The sequence below is a fragment of the Zeus faber genome (genome assembly GCF_960531495.2).
Source record: "Zeus faber genome assembly, chromosome: 8".
NCBI lineage: Eukaryota > Metazoa > Chordata > Actinopteri > Zeiformes > Zeidae > Zeus > Zeus faber.
Window position 1 is genome coordinate 28,220,557 of NC_137195.1, and position 15,564 is coordinate 28,236,120.

Sequence of the window (15,564 nt, forward strand, 5' to 3'; positions counted from 1 at the left end):
TGGTCACATCACCATTAAAGAACAGCTCTGTAGCCCAGATGCTGAACTGCTGGCCATTGGACTCCGTCCATACTATCTGCCTAGAGAGATCCCGCATGTCATCATCGTTGTCCTGTACATCCCTCCCTCTGCAAACCCAACATCTGCCTGCAGCATCAAACACACCACCATCTCCAAACTTCAAACGCAACACCCCAGTGCTCTCATCATCATGTCGGGAGACTTTAACCATGTCACCATGAACAGAGTTCTGCCGACTTTCAAACAGTTCGTGAACTGTCCTACCAGAGAGGAGAGGACCCTGGACCTGATGTATGCTAACATTAAGGATGCATACATCTCCTCTTCTCTCCCCCCTCTGGGCAGGTCAGATCACAACCTGGTTCACCTCTAACCCTGCTATGTGCCTCTGGTGAAGAGGAAGCTTACGACCACAAGGACTGTGAGAAGGTGGTCGGAGGAGGCTTATGAGGCACTGCAGGACTGCTTTGAAGTGACTTACTGGCCTGTACTCTGTGAGCCCCACGGGGAGGACATTGATGGGCTCACGGAGTGCATCACAGACTATATCAACTTCTGTGTGGACTGCAATGTCCCAGCTCGGACTGTCACGTGTTACGCCAACAATAAACCATGGATCACTAAGGACATTAAGGCCATCTTGAACGAAAAGAAGAGGGCGTTCAGAGATGGCAACCGTGATGAGGTGAGGACAGTGCAGAGGGTACTCAAACTTACAATCAAGGAGGCAAAAGACAGTTATAGGAGGAAGCTGGAGAAAAACTCCAGCAAAACAACATGAGGGATGTGTGGAGTGGCATGAGAACCATCACTGGCTTCCAGAAGACGGGTGGCATGGGGTTGGAGGGCCGTGCGGACTGGGCCAATGAACTGAACCTATTTTTCAATAGGTTTGATACTGCGGCCCATCCCCCACAAGTCTCTGCTGCTGGCTGCTCAACAACAACTGCCACTTTATCTCCCCCTACTCCTCCTCCTTACAGACCCCTTGTTTGCTCCTCACCGCCTCAATTCACACCCACCTACTCCACCCCTCCCCCCTGCTCTACATCATGTCCTCCACAACCTGAGCACCCCACCCCTCCCCCAACTGTCACCTCTACAGTGTCCTTCACGCCTGACCTGGTGAGAAGCCAGCTGATGAGACTCCACTCCGGCAAAGCTGCAGGCCCCGACGGTGTATTTCCCAGGGTGCTTAAAGCCTGTGCCCCCCAGCTGTGTGGAGCACTGAGTCAAGTCTTCAGCCTGAGCCTGCACCTCCAGAGGATCCCTGTGCTGTGGAAGACGTCCTGCCTCGTTCCTGTGCCGAAGACGCCGCGTCCCAGCGGCCCTCAGGAGTACAGACCGGTGGCTCTGACATCCCACATCATGAAGACCTTCGAGAGGCTCGTCCTGGAGCAGCTAAGGCAGCTAAGGCTATGGTCAGGCCTTTCACTGATCCACTGGAGTTCGCCTACCAGCCCCGCCTGGGAGTTGAGGACAGCATCATCTACCTGCTGAACAGAGTCTACACTCATCTGGACAAGACGGCGAGCACTGTGAGAGTCATGTTCTTTGGTTTCTCCAGTGCTTTCAACACCATCCTTCCGGCTCTTCTAGGTGAGAAGATGGCTGCGATGCTGGTGGAGGCCCCCATCGTGTCCTGGATTGTTGATTACCTGACGGGCAGATGTGACTAAGACAAAGGAGCTCATAGTGGATCTGAGGAGGGCAAAAACACCCGTGACCCCTGTTTCCATCCAGGGGGTCCCTGTGGACACTGTGGAGGAGTACAAGTACCTGGGGGTGTACTTGAATTACAAGTTGGACTGGACCAGAAACACAGAGGCAGACAAAAAGGGCCAAAGCCGACTCTATTTCCTGCGGAGGCTGAGGTCCTTTAACATCTGCCGGACGATGCTGAGGATGTTCTATGAGTCTGTTGTGGCCGGTACAATCTTCTTCGCTGTCACATGCTGGGGCAGTGGGCTGAGGGTCGCAGACAACAACAGAATAAACAAACTAATCAGGAGGGCCGGTGATGTCATAGGAGAGGAGCTGGACACCCTGACGACTGTGGCAGAGAGGAGGATGCTGTCCAGGCTTCAGTCCATCTTGGACAATGTCTTACACCCTCTCTACGAAACACTGGCCCAGCAGAGGAGCACCTTCAGCAGAAGACTCCTCTTACCCAGATGCACCACAGAGCGCCACAGGAAATCATTCCTGCCTGTGGGCATCAATCTCTACAACGCCTCCCTCAGAGAGTCAGACACCCCCTCTCTGTAACCTGACCTCAAAACACGGACTTTCACTTCTGCACCTTCTTCTTTTTGCACATTTTAACTGTACATTTTACACTTTACCATGTGTATATAGATATGTTTATATATATATATATTTATATATAAATATGTTTCTTAATAATTATTATATGTTGTATGTTAATATGTTGTATGTAAATATGTTGTATGTAGATTTGGAGTTGTAACCAAAGTAATTTCCCCCTGGGATTATTAAAGTATTTCTGATTCTGATTTCTGATTCTGATGCTGATATCTGCAATAAATTGTATAAAACAAAATTATTTTGTGTCAAATTGTATATAAGAATTTATACAAGTAATCTGGAGTGGCAACTATCACAGACCAATCACGCCACGCAAGACCAGCTTGTCCAAATCCTCTATCTGCTTCCTCTATGTAATTAATAAATAGAATAGCAGCCACACCTGACCTGGATCTAGATAATAAAGGCTGCATACCTGTTGCTCGTTGGTTGGTCTAACGAGCAACAGGTAAAACCACCATCCCCACACACACACAAGAGAGGAGCCCTTGTCATGACATGTCCATCTGCTCCTGGGCTTATTCCACCTAGCCCTCTCTATACAATAAACTGGTGTCTACAACCCCCCTGGTCTGTGTCTCTGTGCCAGAGGTCGCTGAAGAGGCCACTTGGGTGGCGAGTGGTAGGCGAAATGACCACATGACACACGACAACACTATCACAGAGCTGGAAGATGCAGTTTTCCCTGGAATATCGCACTTCAATGCTGAAATAAAAACTGTGGACTGATATAAAAGTTGTTTTTCCTACTTATTACAAGGAGGACGGAGATGGAGGATTTGGACAAGGTGGTCTCACGTGGCGTGATTGGTCTGTGACAGTTGCGGCTGCAGATTATTACTTGTAAGCGAAGACCCGTGTTATTTCACAGTAAGGGGCTGTGGCCATTGCAACGCTAGTGTAGTGAATACTGACAGACTGCAGGAACGAGACTGAGAACGGTGATGAGATGAGATGTATATAGTATATATAGTAAATATAGTATATACAGTATATACTATATATATAGTATATACACTTTATAGTGTATAAAGTGTATATAGTCTATAAAGGGTGATGCACGATGAGATGCTTGACGCTGACACACGTATTGTACGCAGCGTAGAATACAGACTGTTCAGAGAGCTGGTCCTAAGTCTGAATGGTTGTTAAACAGGTAGGTCCTTAAGTGAAGAGTACTCGTATAATTGAGTTCAATATATTTTATTACAGATAAATGCATCCGGTTCGGCTCACTTCTGTAATGGTGTGGTTCACTTACGTAATGTGGCTTTTGCAATTGTGCTTTCTGTTAATGCATGCGGTTGTGTTTTTTGAATTTGCAAAGCATTTTTGGTATGCAGTTTGTTTGTAACATCTGAATTTGGATCATGTTTTCTAAATGCTGCGCATTTAACTTGGTGAAGATGCTTAATATTCTTGTGTTTTGTCTATTTGCATGGGTTTTCTTAATTTGCAGTGCGTTGGGCTATCAGAACCACCGTATGTTTCTAGCCTACTTTAACACGGATGTAGCCAAAACAGTTGATTTGTGCAAAAGCACAAAACAGTTCATATAACCCTGAAAAACCTGATATACATATGCGCAGTTTGTGACATTTCTTTTCCAGTAAAACATACTGTATAAAGGCTCTCTGACAATACTGAAAGCTTCCTGTTTTCTCAAAGGGTGTTTAAATTCAAGGCTTAAAGGCTTAAAAGTTTTCCCTGTTAGACTGCATTGCATCATTGTGAGAAGATGAAGTGGAGTAGTACATTTTTCAATAGTCAAGTGTTCAGTTAGGTTGTGTTATAAACAGTTATAAATGATAGCAAGAAGGGTGTATTGCCAAAAAGGGCTCTTCCTTACCTCGTCCTGAAGTTAGCCGGGTGCGGGTGCCCATCATACAATGATAAAAAGTCATATTCCTCCTCCACAGCGAAAGATTGAAAAACTATATGAATCCTGTTGCTCTCCTCTGCTACGATCACCCAGGTACAGTTCGCTCCATTCGGATATCCGTATGGAAACCCCGGGCTCTCTATTGTCCCGTTCCTCCCTTTTAATGTGCCTCCACAGGTGTGGATGAAACCTGGGGAGAAGGGAGAGGGAAAACACTTTGTCACTGTCTAAAATGCAACAAGGCCCTGCCATTTTTAGAGAGTCAAAGGTGTGAGAAGGCAGAGCGAGAGAGTACATGTGTTCCCTCAGACAAGTTTAGAGATCTCTGTGCAAAGAACATGAGCAGGTGCATTAAAATTCAATCTCCAATCTTGCAGTGTGCATGTGAGCCAATTTAAAGATGCCAAACTCCCGTAACACACCAGCGCATCCAAGTCTCTTAAGAATTTTAAACAGGTCTGCAGATGCCATTGTAGAAGAAACATTTGTAATTACACTACACCGACACACATGCCCGCGCCCACACACACACACACACACACACACACACACACACACACACACACACACACACACACACACACACACACACACACACACACACATACACACACACACAGCAACAGTAAATCTCAGTAGCAATAATCCACTCACCAGTAACCAATTACAAATAAATCGTATGCAATTCTTTGTAGTTTCAGCTAGCAAAAGGTGCAAGGGAGGATGTGTCAATCAGGTGCATATGACACTTTGGGTTTTGTGTTCGGACAGACCTTGACGGTGCCATTTGGAGACAGAAGAAAATAGGACGCAACTACTACGTCGGGGCAGCAATGGAGCGACGCTGCAGGCTTTACCACATGTTTGATCTTACATAGAGCTTCTATTGTTTGCCCCTGCAGCATTTGGGGGGGGGGGGGCATCCCATTAGTATTCTTTAGATAGCATATTTTCCATGTGGGAAAACCACAATCCTTGCTGAAGCAAATATATAACATACAGTTATAGCTTGTTGTATATATACATAAACGAAAAGTAACAAATTGTGTCTATATAAATCAGGGGTCTCAAACTCGCGGACCGCAGGCCAATTGAGGCCCGCGGGACAATATTTTGTGGCCCCCTACTTGACATCAAAGTTTAGTGTTAGTGCGGCCCGCACGTTTTTTTCACACGCACCTTTTTGCCGAGTCGTTGCCCTGGGCGTTTTATATTTTTTTAATCACTTATGGGCTACCATAGCTCAGGCTCGTGACACCTTCCAGTGGTGTTGACAAGTTAGCCAACGCGTTAGTCACTTGGTTGAAACGTGATTCCCGAGTGACACTAAGTGGAAGGAAAATATATCCTGTCACCCAGTGCAAGGTACAGAGGACTTAGGAAGTGGGCGGACTCAACAAGAGTAATCAGTGACCTAATAAAGACAGCATAGTGTTGCAATAGCAAAGGGAAAATAAGTTGTACTTTTTTTTGGAATACTTGAATCCCTTTCTTTGTGGAATACTTGATGCGGCCCAGCCTCACCCAGGCTCTACCTCCAGCGGCCCCCAGGTAAGGTCAGTTTGAGACCCATGATATAAATAGCAATGAGCACAATGGCATATAATGTGCATTATGCCTCCAATTCACACCAAAAGCTTCACTTCAGTGCCATGTCAGCCTCACGTCGCATGTCTCGCGGTTTGTCAATTCATCAATTTACACCGGGTCAGTCTTCATACCGTCTTCGACACTACCGAAAGCATCGCTCTCCAGACTTTATCACTGAAACTACAAATTGTGTGAGTGTATCTCTTGTTAAAGTGAATCTCTGCTTTCGCTTTCAGCCCTTTGCTTTGCTTGATTCACATTTGGAGTCTGTTTATGAACGTAGTTGGATTAGCTTGTGAGATTAGCAGTCATTGTTTATATTTCCCACATCAGCTTCTGGTTTGAAGACAACGTGTTTTTTTGTGGAATGAGTAATCTATATACAGTATACACATTGGAGCTATTGACAGAGGGAAGGCAGTGCTGGTTCTTCTCCGTGGATCTAAAGAAGAAGGAGGTTCATTCCATTAACCAGAGGTTGCAAGGAGATGTATGCGTTCCTGTATGTGTGTTTATTGAGCTGTTTCTGTAAGAAAGTGTTTTCTGATTATTTTCTGTAATTAGTTATTTGCGGTTCGATTATTATATGAAGAAAAACCTGCAATGGATGTATTCTACATTTGCTTTAAAAAAAAAAAATGTATAGCTTGATAATACTTGTAAATAAATTGACAAATAAATTGAATTTGTCCACTACAATAATCTATTACTTGACAAGTCAGTTTGACTAGAGCCCACACACACAGACGCCAAGCAGCAAGGAGACCACGCCCCTTCCACTGTCCTCCATGTTGCCGACAGGTATGGAACACCAGACCAATAAAATCTATAAAAGTTATTTCCAAGCATAGTAAGTTCTTTTATAGACCTCTCAAGTTTATTCCTGGGCGTGATATTTGTTTTCCTGCTAGAATGATAATATATATATATATATATATATATATATATATAATGTGGTTGATGCATACCAGGTTTGGTAATTTAATATTTTCGCTAAATACATTTTTTGAATGGACCTCTATGGGAATTACGCTCTAGTTTATGCGTGCAGCCCGAAAAAAGAGAGCTGAAACATAAAAGAACACGAGGGGTATAGGAGCCTCGTGGCATGATGCGTAGTTGCTTGACAGAGTCTGTGTGAATTGCAACATTGACAACCATGGCTGAAGCATTGACGCACAGCTGACTTGATGCTCTTGGTGCGAATTGGGGGTTATATACACAAAACCGAGTTGTGTCTTTATGCACAGATAATGATTTTGCAATGGTGTGGCTGCCAGTATCCATAAGCCTACTGTTCCTAGCCCAATTAGGATGCTAATTTGCGCCCCTGTTCTCATGTTTAAAATTTGAACCCCTAGTCCAGACGCCTAACCACCTATGTCAGAATTACTTCACTAAGCTTTGTGATATAATTTAAATGAGCACAGTTCTAATACACAGGATTTTAATGGATTTTAGCCAGCAGATATCGCACAGATGCATTCTGCAGTTGCACTCACTTGTGAAGATAAGCTGTCACGGTGGTGTCAAGTGAACCCAAGTGCAGGACAAAACAGAGGCTCAGGAGTAGGTGCAAAGAATTGGTGGTTTATTCCATACAGGCAGGGGTCAAAACCAGGATAATAGTCTTCGAGAGCAAACTTATCGGCAAGGAACCCGGCAGAGGTTCAGATGGAAGGTTCAGGAAACAGGTGGTGGAATCGCACAGTAGGTGCGACAACAATCGGGCAAAGAGTGAGTAAATGGAGGACAGGTTAAATACAGGAAGAATAATGAAGAAGGTGAAGACAGGTGGCTGAATGGGGTCAGGTGTGCAGTGCCAGTGGCAGAGTGGCAGATATAGGGAGCCACAGAAAGGAGACAGAACAAGACTGTGAGACAGACAGGTGGAAAACAAGACCACATACACCAGGGAGAGACGGATAACAACAAGGAACGGACTAAAAACAACAAGCAGGGCAGAATCCTATCATAAGCTCACATGCAAAAGGCATTCTTTCAGAGTGAGAATTCATTAAGGTGCTGTTTGTTTACTGTTGGGAAGTAGCAAGCGGGGTGGATTTAGAGGTCAGAATCCAGTCTAACTTTTGGCATGGATCTTGGGACTTGTGTGGCATTTGAGAACGTTTGAAAAAATACAAAAAGAGAAGACCAATTTGGAAAATGGATGGCAGAGGCATGGCAGGAGAGCATGTCACCTGGTAATGGTAGGATTGCAGGTTCGATCTCTGGGTCCCCCTCATTGCATGCAGATGTGTCCTTAAGCAAGACACTGAACATCTAACTGCACTGGATGGTGTATGAATGTGTGACGTAGTAAAGTGCCGTTGTGACCCATGGATGAGAAAGGCCACTGTATCAAATGCAGTCCATCTGCCATTTAACATTTGGAGGGTCCTCATAACGACACCAGCCGCGCTCTGTGATATCATATTGGAAATTGACTGTAAAGCAGGTACCAAAAGGCAACTAATTGAGTAAAAAAATGTATACAAAAGGGGATACATCAACTATCTTTAACTTTACATAGACCTAACCTAATACCTAGATAGCTTTCATCGCTTATCAGTTCCTATATTAGTTCTCCGTACCCACAGGAAGCAGCCTTTTCCCTTAGTCTAATTACAAATGCATCAATAGCCTCACCTTTGTCTTGCTTACAGTTGCCAAAATCGTATTACTCAAATATGACGTTCCTCGCTGGCTTAAAATATCCCTCCAATGCGGAGAGGGGCTTTTGCTTGTATACATGGCAACATTGGCTGCCCATCACTCTTCGCAGGGTTGCTGCCAGCACCTCAGCTGATTTGTCTTTGATTAAGCACGGTTTAGTTCCAACTCTACTCCTGCTCACCTGATTCAATCAGGTCTCACCCTGATTTGAATCATGTGAGCAAGAGCCAGTGGTAGAAAGTTACAAACTACAAGTACTAGGTTACTGCACTTATGTACATTTTGTACATGCATTTTTACTTTACTTAAGTATATTCACTCTAGGTCTATTTTATTTTACTGTACGACATTTCAAACACAGTTATGTTACCTTAGTTAAAAAAATGCAGAAAAGTTACTGTGTACTGACACTTTATGGTGTATTATCAGTTCTGTTATATCAGGCCACCAGACGTGACAAATAGTTTTACTTCTAATACTTCAAGTGCATTCTTTTACAAGCAAGTAATTCTATACTTTAACTTAAGTAGAAATCTAAAAAAAAAAAAAAATAATAAATAAATAAATAAAAGTGTGATTTCACTAAATAATGTAGAATTGAAGTTAAATAATCTTTATTGATTTAAACATATTTCAGTATTTTCAGTTTTGTGTTACCTTGGAAGCCATGGAATTGGATTAGCAAGAATTAAATATTCAAAAATGGATTTATTTATTTATATATTTTAAATTGTAATGCTGGGAATAAGTTCGTGTTTGTGTTGTTGCTTTGCAGTGTTTGTGTTCATTACGCGCCAAAAATATTGAGACTTGAGGGGAGCGATGCAGGACATGTTTGATGGAGAACTAGCTGACGAGGAGAACAAGGTCAGAGAGCCAGCGGGTAAACCACCCTGTTCAATTTACCGGGAACACCCCAACCTCGGGTTAGCTGTTAGCAGGGGGATAAATCTGGGCTCTGATGAGCTATCTAACGGTAACATCACCTCCTAGCCATTTCTCGCCGCTCTTCCTCTTTTCCGAGCTATGCTACAATATTTTACACCCTGTGCATCTCATCAAGGGGTGGATGCCACAATGTGCACCACACATTCTCCTGATTCAAACACCTCAGTATTTGCTGGTAAAGTGAAACAATTTTGGTCAAATCCCTCCAAAATAAGAGTAATGAGACATTGTCTGGTTAAATTTGTGTTGCGCAAACCACACGACAACAGTACGACAACCATTCCAACCATTTTCGAACCCTGTTCGATGACACTTTTGGGAAGGCAGCAAACCTGACTCAAAATGAGCTTAGAAACGTCAGCAGAACACAGAGAGAGCATATTTATCCCCAATTAGGCTGTCCTACACAAATTTTGGAGGGGCTTGGCACAAATCCAGAGTCATAGTTCTCTCTCTCTATCTCGCTCTCTTTCTCTCTGAGACTTATTTATTAGCCAGATTTTTATAATTATGAAAGGGACAGTGGCTTTGAAGCTATGGCGGCTGCTGATATACCGCATTGCGTGCCCTGCGCCAGATGAATAACGCCGCTCAGAGTGCTGCAGTTTGTGTGAACTGCTTATTGGTGTTTGTGCGGCTGATTGTTTTGATGTCCCGGAGGTTGATGATGGAACAGATGCTCCTTTCCGAGATCTCTCTCTCTCCCTCGCCCCCCGCGCTCTCTATCTCTTCATCTCTGTACCTTCCATTTACATTGGCACTTTGTGCTGTTTCTACCAGAATTTTCAGACTCTCCATCTCTCCATCTCTTCCCCTCCTCTTGCCCCCACCCACCCCACACTCTGCTCTACGTCCCTCGCCCCTGTGGTGTTTTATGTTTTCTGTAAGCTGTCTATTATGATATTTAAATTTAAATCAGGATCCCCGTCCTTCAATGCGCTGAATTTAACAAGCTTGTAATATGTTAAGCGCCGCCATCTCCGTAAAAAGCTCCCGTCTATAAAAAGCTTATTGTAAACATTCATCTCATGGCTAATACTTCAAAGCAAGGTGGTGGGGGGGGACGGTCAAACAATGGCGGAGGAGCCAGGGTACACGCGTCAAAAATCCACTTTTCAACGTCATCATCGGCCGGCTTCCCCTGATGCCTAACGTTGCCTCAATCGTACCGCAGTAAGGGGAAATGGGGTCCGGAAATATGAATCAGGAACACAATACATAAATCTGGCAGGAACGGCAAGGTGGTGGTGCTGGCCGGCTGACAGACAACCCAAAGGCTGTCCCAGCTGTTACTCAAACAGTTACATTTACCCCTGGCCTTTAGATACACACCTCGAGGCGAGCGTTCATCGTCCCCATAAAGAAAAGTTCTCGGCTCTCGGAGGTCGTAACTCGTTATGTCGTTTTATGTCCTTTCGTTTCGCCATACGCGGGTTTCGCAAACTGGTCAGTTTTCTACACACCTTAGCGGCGTCTGATGCAGTCTGATAGTTCAGCGATTTTCCATGCACGTATAGGTACATTTCCCTGAGCGTACGTATGCACTCATTTGTCAAATTACTTTTGGTTTGCACGTGGCGTTTCTCACATACATCCAGATGAAGTTAATAACAGGATTCAAGCAACAATGTATGTAGCCAACCGTGTGCAGCTTTTTATTCCCTGTACAGAGCGTGCTTAGATTTAGAGTGGGGCGGGCAAGTAAATGAACAAAAATGATTTCACCCTCTGTAGTTGGCGAAGAAGATTGATTTTTATGACTGCGAAAAATACATTATGCACCGTACAGTGTATCACATTATGTGCGAGGCCCTAAGTGAATTTGCCTCCGACTGGATGGGTTATTAACAGTTTACCTTGAGCACAGCCCGAAAGTGGGAGCTAACGCCGCAAACACAGGTTCATAAAATTTAATTGTAAACAACAGACGGCATCCTGCACATGCACAGGACTATGAAGTGGCTCTCAGTTGGTTGCTCATTGTCCGTCGAAGAAGGTCAAACCAAGATTGCACGCACACATCCACACATATCAGTTGTATACTGAAGGTGAGTTGGTGTCCTTTTCCAACCTTTTTCTCAATAATGGTGTGATGTTGCTCGAACTCAAATGTTGCTCGAATTTTTTTTTTATTAAAAGCTGGAGCCTTTAACAAGAGAAGATTACCACCTCAACTACTTTTGATTAGCCTCACACGTCCCCGGACATTGTGGTCTGCTTGCAGATGTACCGCGTCACGTCACCATCAAGAAACGTGCATGTGTGCAGAGCAGGGAAGGGTGAAAACAGGACAGCGATACAGTATTTAATGCAGAATCTGTCCAGTCATTTCGAAACACAAGTTAGCATCTGTCCGCGCATACGCAACGCTTTCATCCCTCATCCATCGAAATATCTTTCTTCAAAAAACGCCCTGAAACCAGTATCCACACACCTACTGAGCAATGCACTTTCAAGCAGCCCTCTTTCTGAGTTTTTTTGGTTCATAATATTCCCCTCCAATGCCAGACACTCCATTTCCCCCAAAGATTGGCTCTTGTGTATGCTTAGTCAAGAACACCATTCCACGTGGATAATATTCCATCACCGAAGACGACAGCAATCAAACGGAGATTGTGGGTAGGAAAACATTGTACTGATTCGCCTTCGACCTTAAAGGTGAGTCAGCCAACAGAGAGATATCCATCAGTGGAGGCTTGGTTACCATGCCCAGATTGCACCGGCAGGGAGCCCTCACCTAGCAAAACAAAAGGTCAACCGAAAGCAGGGGTGGCCCTCATTTGCTACGGGACTTCTGCCATTATTGTTGTGTTTTCTTACCCACCTGTTTTACAAAACTGCCGTAAAGAGAAACAGAGTTGGCTTACATCCGACCGCTCCCGGGAGGCGCGCACGATGGGAAATTATTTTTCATAGACATCTTTACAGGTTACAAAAAAAACCAGAATGCACCACAACAGTAAAACTTCCAAGAGAGAAGGACAGAAACCACTGAAACAAAAGGGGAACACAAAATGAAAACCTGTTTTTTTAATCTAAATGCAACATTTTAGCGAAAGATGAGCTACTTCTTCTGCCGCTTGTTTGCTGCCATCGTCTCGGATGGTAAATTGTTGCTATCAGGGTGCCGGGCCCCTGCTGCAGCACTTAGGTGTTATATTTAGAAGTCATTTTGTTTTTAGAAATCCAAGCACTTTTCCCTCAGACAAGCTCTATCCTGGGCCGCAGGCGTAAAAAAAATGTGTGAGGAGAGTAGAAAAATTATTTTCCATCAACGCGTCACTCAGGAATATGACGGTGGCGATGACTGCCGCCTTTGTATTCCTCAGACGGCCAAAACCTAAGCAAGCAGCAAACCTTAAATTGATGTGCCCCAAAGAGAGGCGTTTTATCTGCATGGTTGTGCAGCACCTTCACAATACATACCGGTAGAATCCTGCATAATCGCAGTCAGTCACTATGTTTGTCTGCACGCTTGGTAAAAGGCTAAATCGGCCCGCGATAGAGAAAAGAGACTTTCTAGTGAATGGCAATTGCCTCGTGAGTGTGTCACTACAATTTTGGAAAGGGTACAGAAATATTCCATTTGGCTGCTTAAAAATTGCAAACCAGTGGGGTACAAAAACAGTAACAGCAAAAATACAGATCCAAAAAGAAACATAGCGGATATGGTTTGTGTGCGCACACACACACACGCACACACACACACACACACACACACACACACACACACACACACACACACACACACACACACACACACACACACACATGTACAAACCCCACCATTGTTTGAGAAAATAACAGCTGAGTTACAGTTCTTTGTGGCTGAGTATAATAACTGTCTCTCTCAACGTCTGTGCATTATTGGTACTTCTTCCCGGCAGATACAGTATTTTGTTGCTAGACACCAATACCTCCTCAAAACACTCCTGAGTTGCTCCATGGAGACTAGTGCCAAGTGACCGCTGTGCGAGCTGCTGTACACCACACAAGAGAGAACAAACAACATGTCTAATAGGACGCCTGTTTCCCTCCAATCACCAATCTCCCAAAACCAACTACAAGATGGTGATTCTAAATCCCTCAAACCGAGGGGGATGTCACGGAGAATGTCCAGAGGCGGAAATAATCATGCACTGCGGCTTTTTTCTCTTCTCAAATGAGGATTTTTTTCTTACACAAATAAATATTCCTTTTTTGTTAGAGAGCAACTATGTCATTATGGAGCTAATGCCCAAAATGAGGACAAATTTGAGAGAGAGAGAGCCCACAGTATGTGCAAAGCCACAGGCCGGGCCAAAGAGGCCAAAGTACACAGCATGTATCTCTAAAATTAGATGATTAGTCAATCCATATCCATTCCATTAAGTGTACAGCAGTAGCCTGCAAGTGTGTTCTGTCGATTGTTAATAGACTCTAGTGCGGCAGGAGTGAAGGAAATCCGAACTTTTTTCACACCTCCCACCTTGAAGTTTTAATAATAGTTTAATTAATAAGAGGAAGTTCATTCAACCAGGAGTGCAAGAATTATAGGTTACTTTTAAGCCATAATTAAACCCTTACATCCAAGGGCTATTTCTTTGCTAGCGTTCCCTGACAGTTTCAGTGTTCAAATTGTATTGACTTTTCTACCCTGATGCGAAAATTACTATCAAAGAGAAAAAGAGATTTTGCATTTTCATTTTTTTTTTTCTTTTGCCCTGTTGGACCGCATTCAAGCACAGTAAGAAGCGACAGCGGAGTGGAGAGGTAAGTTTCTCAGGAGTAAAGCGTTTAGTGAGGTTGTGCTATGAACAGTTCTAAACGATTAAACTGAACAATTACAATTTTTCTTATTTTCCAATAATAACGACTTTTAAGTGCAGTAAATTCCTATGAACTGGTGTTTCAATGGTGGGTAGATGTCATTGTCCTATCTTTCTATATATTCGAATGGCATTCAAGGTGAAGTGCTATAAATTGAGGTGTTTCCGGGTATTCAGATGTTTGTGTCTGACAAAGTTTAACGTATTGATTTTATGTTTATGGATCATAAAGTGAGTTATTTGCTTCGGCGGTGTACAGTTTTCAGGTACATTTATTCATGTTCCAGTGAACTGAGCATTTCAGAGTCTCGGACGATCTCCGTTCCCTCCGGGATTGGGATAATAAATTAGGTTCTGTTGTATGTGACTCATGGGAAGTACTTAATATTTTTCTGGAACGGGAACACTCTCTCTACAAATTTACTCTGTAGTACCCTCCTTCAAAATCCCAGTTAGCCAATAGAGTTGAGGCCCAAGAAAATGAATCAAGCTCACGGTTTTGAACAGGGCGTGTTTCAGAAAAAATTCCAACTTAGCCATGGGTTTCAATACTGACGCCAGCGGTAGCAGTCTAGATTTTATCTGGGGATATGCCTTCACGCAGCCGACAGGATTAAATCCCTACTGAAAACGGCCCCTGAGGTGCAGAAAGAGAGTCAGCGGCCCACCCCGAATCTCACACTTTCGACTTGATAGAAGCGGCCCTTTCCCTCGGCCTATTTTCGCTTTATCTCCGGGAACAGTAAACTAAGATATTTTTTGTGCCTGAAGACAAGATATCGCCAATCCCTCTCCCCCTGGGGGAGGACTGCTTATATTAAAACTGGTACCTGATAGGAAGTGACTTAATCAGATTTCGGTAAACCATAGCTCACCATCAGAGGGGGCTGTCAGCAGCATTTAAGAGCCTGGCCCAGGGTCTACACCTTTGAGCACTCCTGCTCACTACAAAGACAACCCAATTAGTCGCCTTTACTATTGTGGGCATCGGGGGAACCAGGAAGTGAGATTGTTGCTAGTTTAGGTATAGCGTGCGCTCCACTTCCAGGTGGAACCCCAAGTGAATACGTCTGGATTCTATTGGCAATTCTGGCATCCTGCCTCGTTTCTACTCCAGCATTCTACCCCATTCTGCCGTTGCAGAGATGGAGAACCAAAGAGTGTGAGGGTGTATGTGGGTTTTCTTTTTCGGGGGTTCCCAGCAGATAGTGTATAATTACACAGACAAATCGTGATCCCGATTAGCCACAGCAGCCAAAGCCAGCATGTTTACCTAATCATATTGAGGAAAAAAAAAGGTCTTCATCAAGG

At 44.0% G+C, this 15,564-nt stretch overlaps 1 protein-coding gene across 1 annotated transcript in view; it reads right to left on the bottom strand.

The window, feature by feature from the left end:
• LOC307234379 (CUB and sushi domain-containing protein 3-like) overlaps positions 1-15,564 on the bottom strand; it is a gene marked incomplete at both ends in the record, with an annotated part of 277,445 nt that overhangs the window by 257,607 nt on the left and 4,274 nt on the right. Inside the window, one exon of the mRNA XM_080006075.1 lies at positions 4,199-4,421. Within this exon, the coding sequence (XP_079862201.1) occupies positions 4,199-4,421 (223 nt within the window). The remainder of the gene's footprint in view (positions 1-4,198; positions 4,422-15,564) is intronic.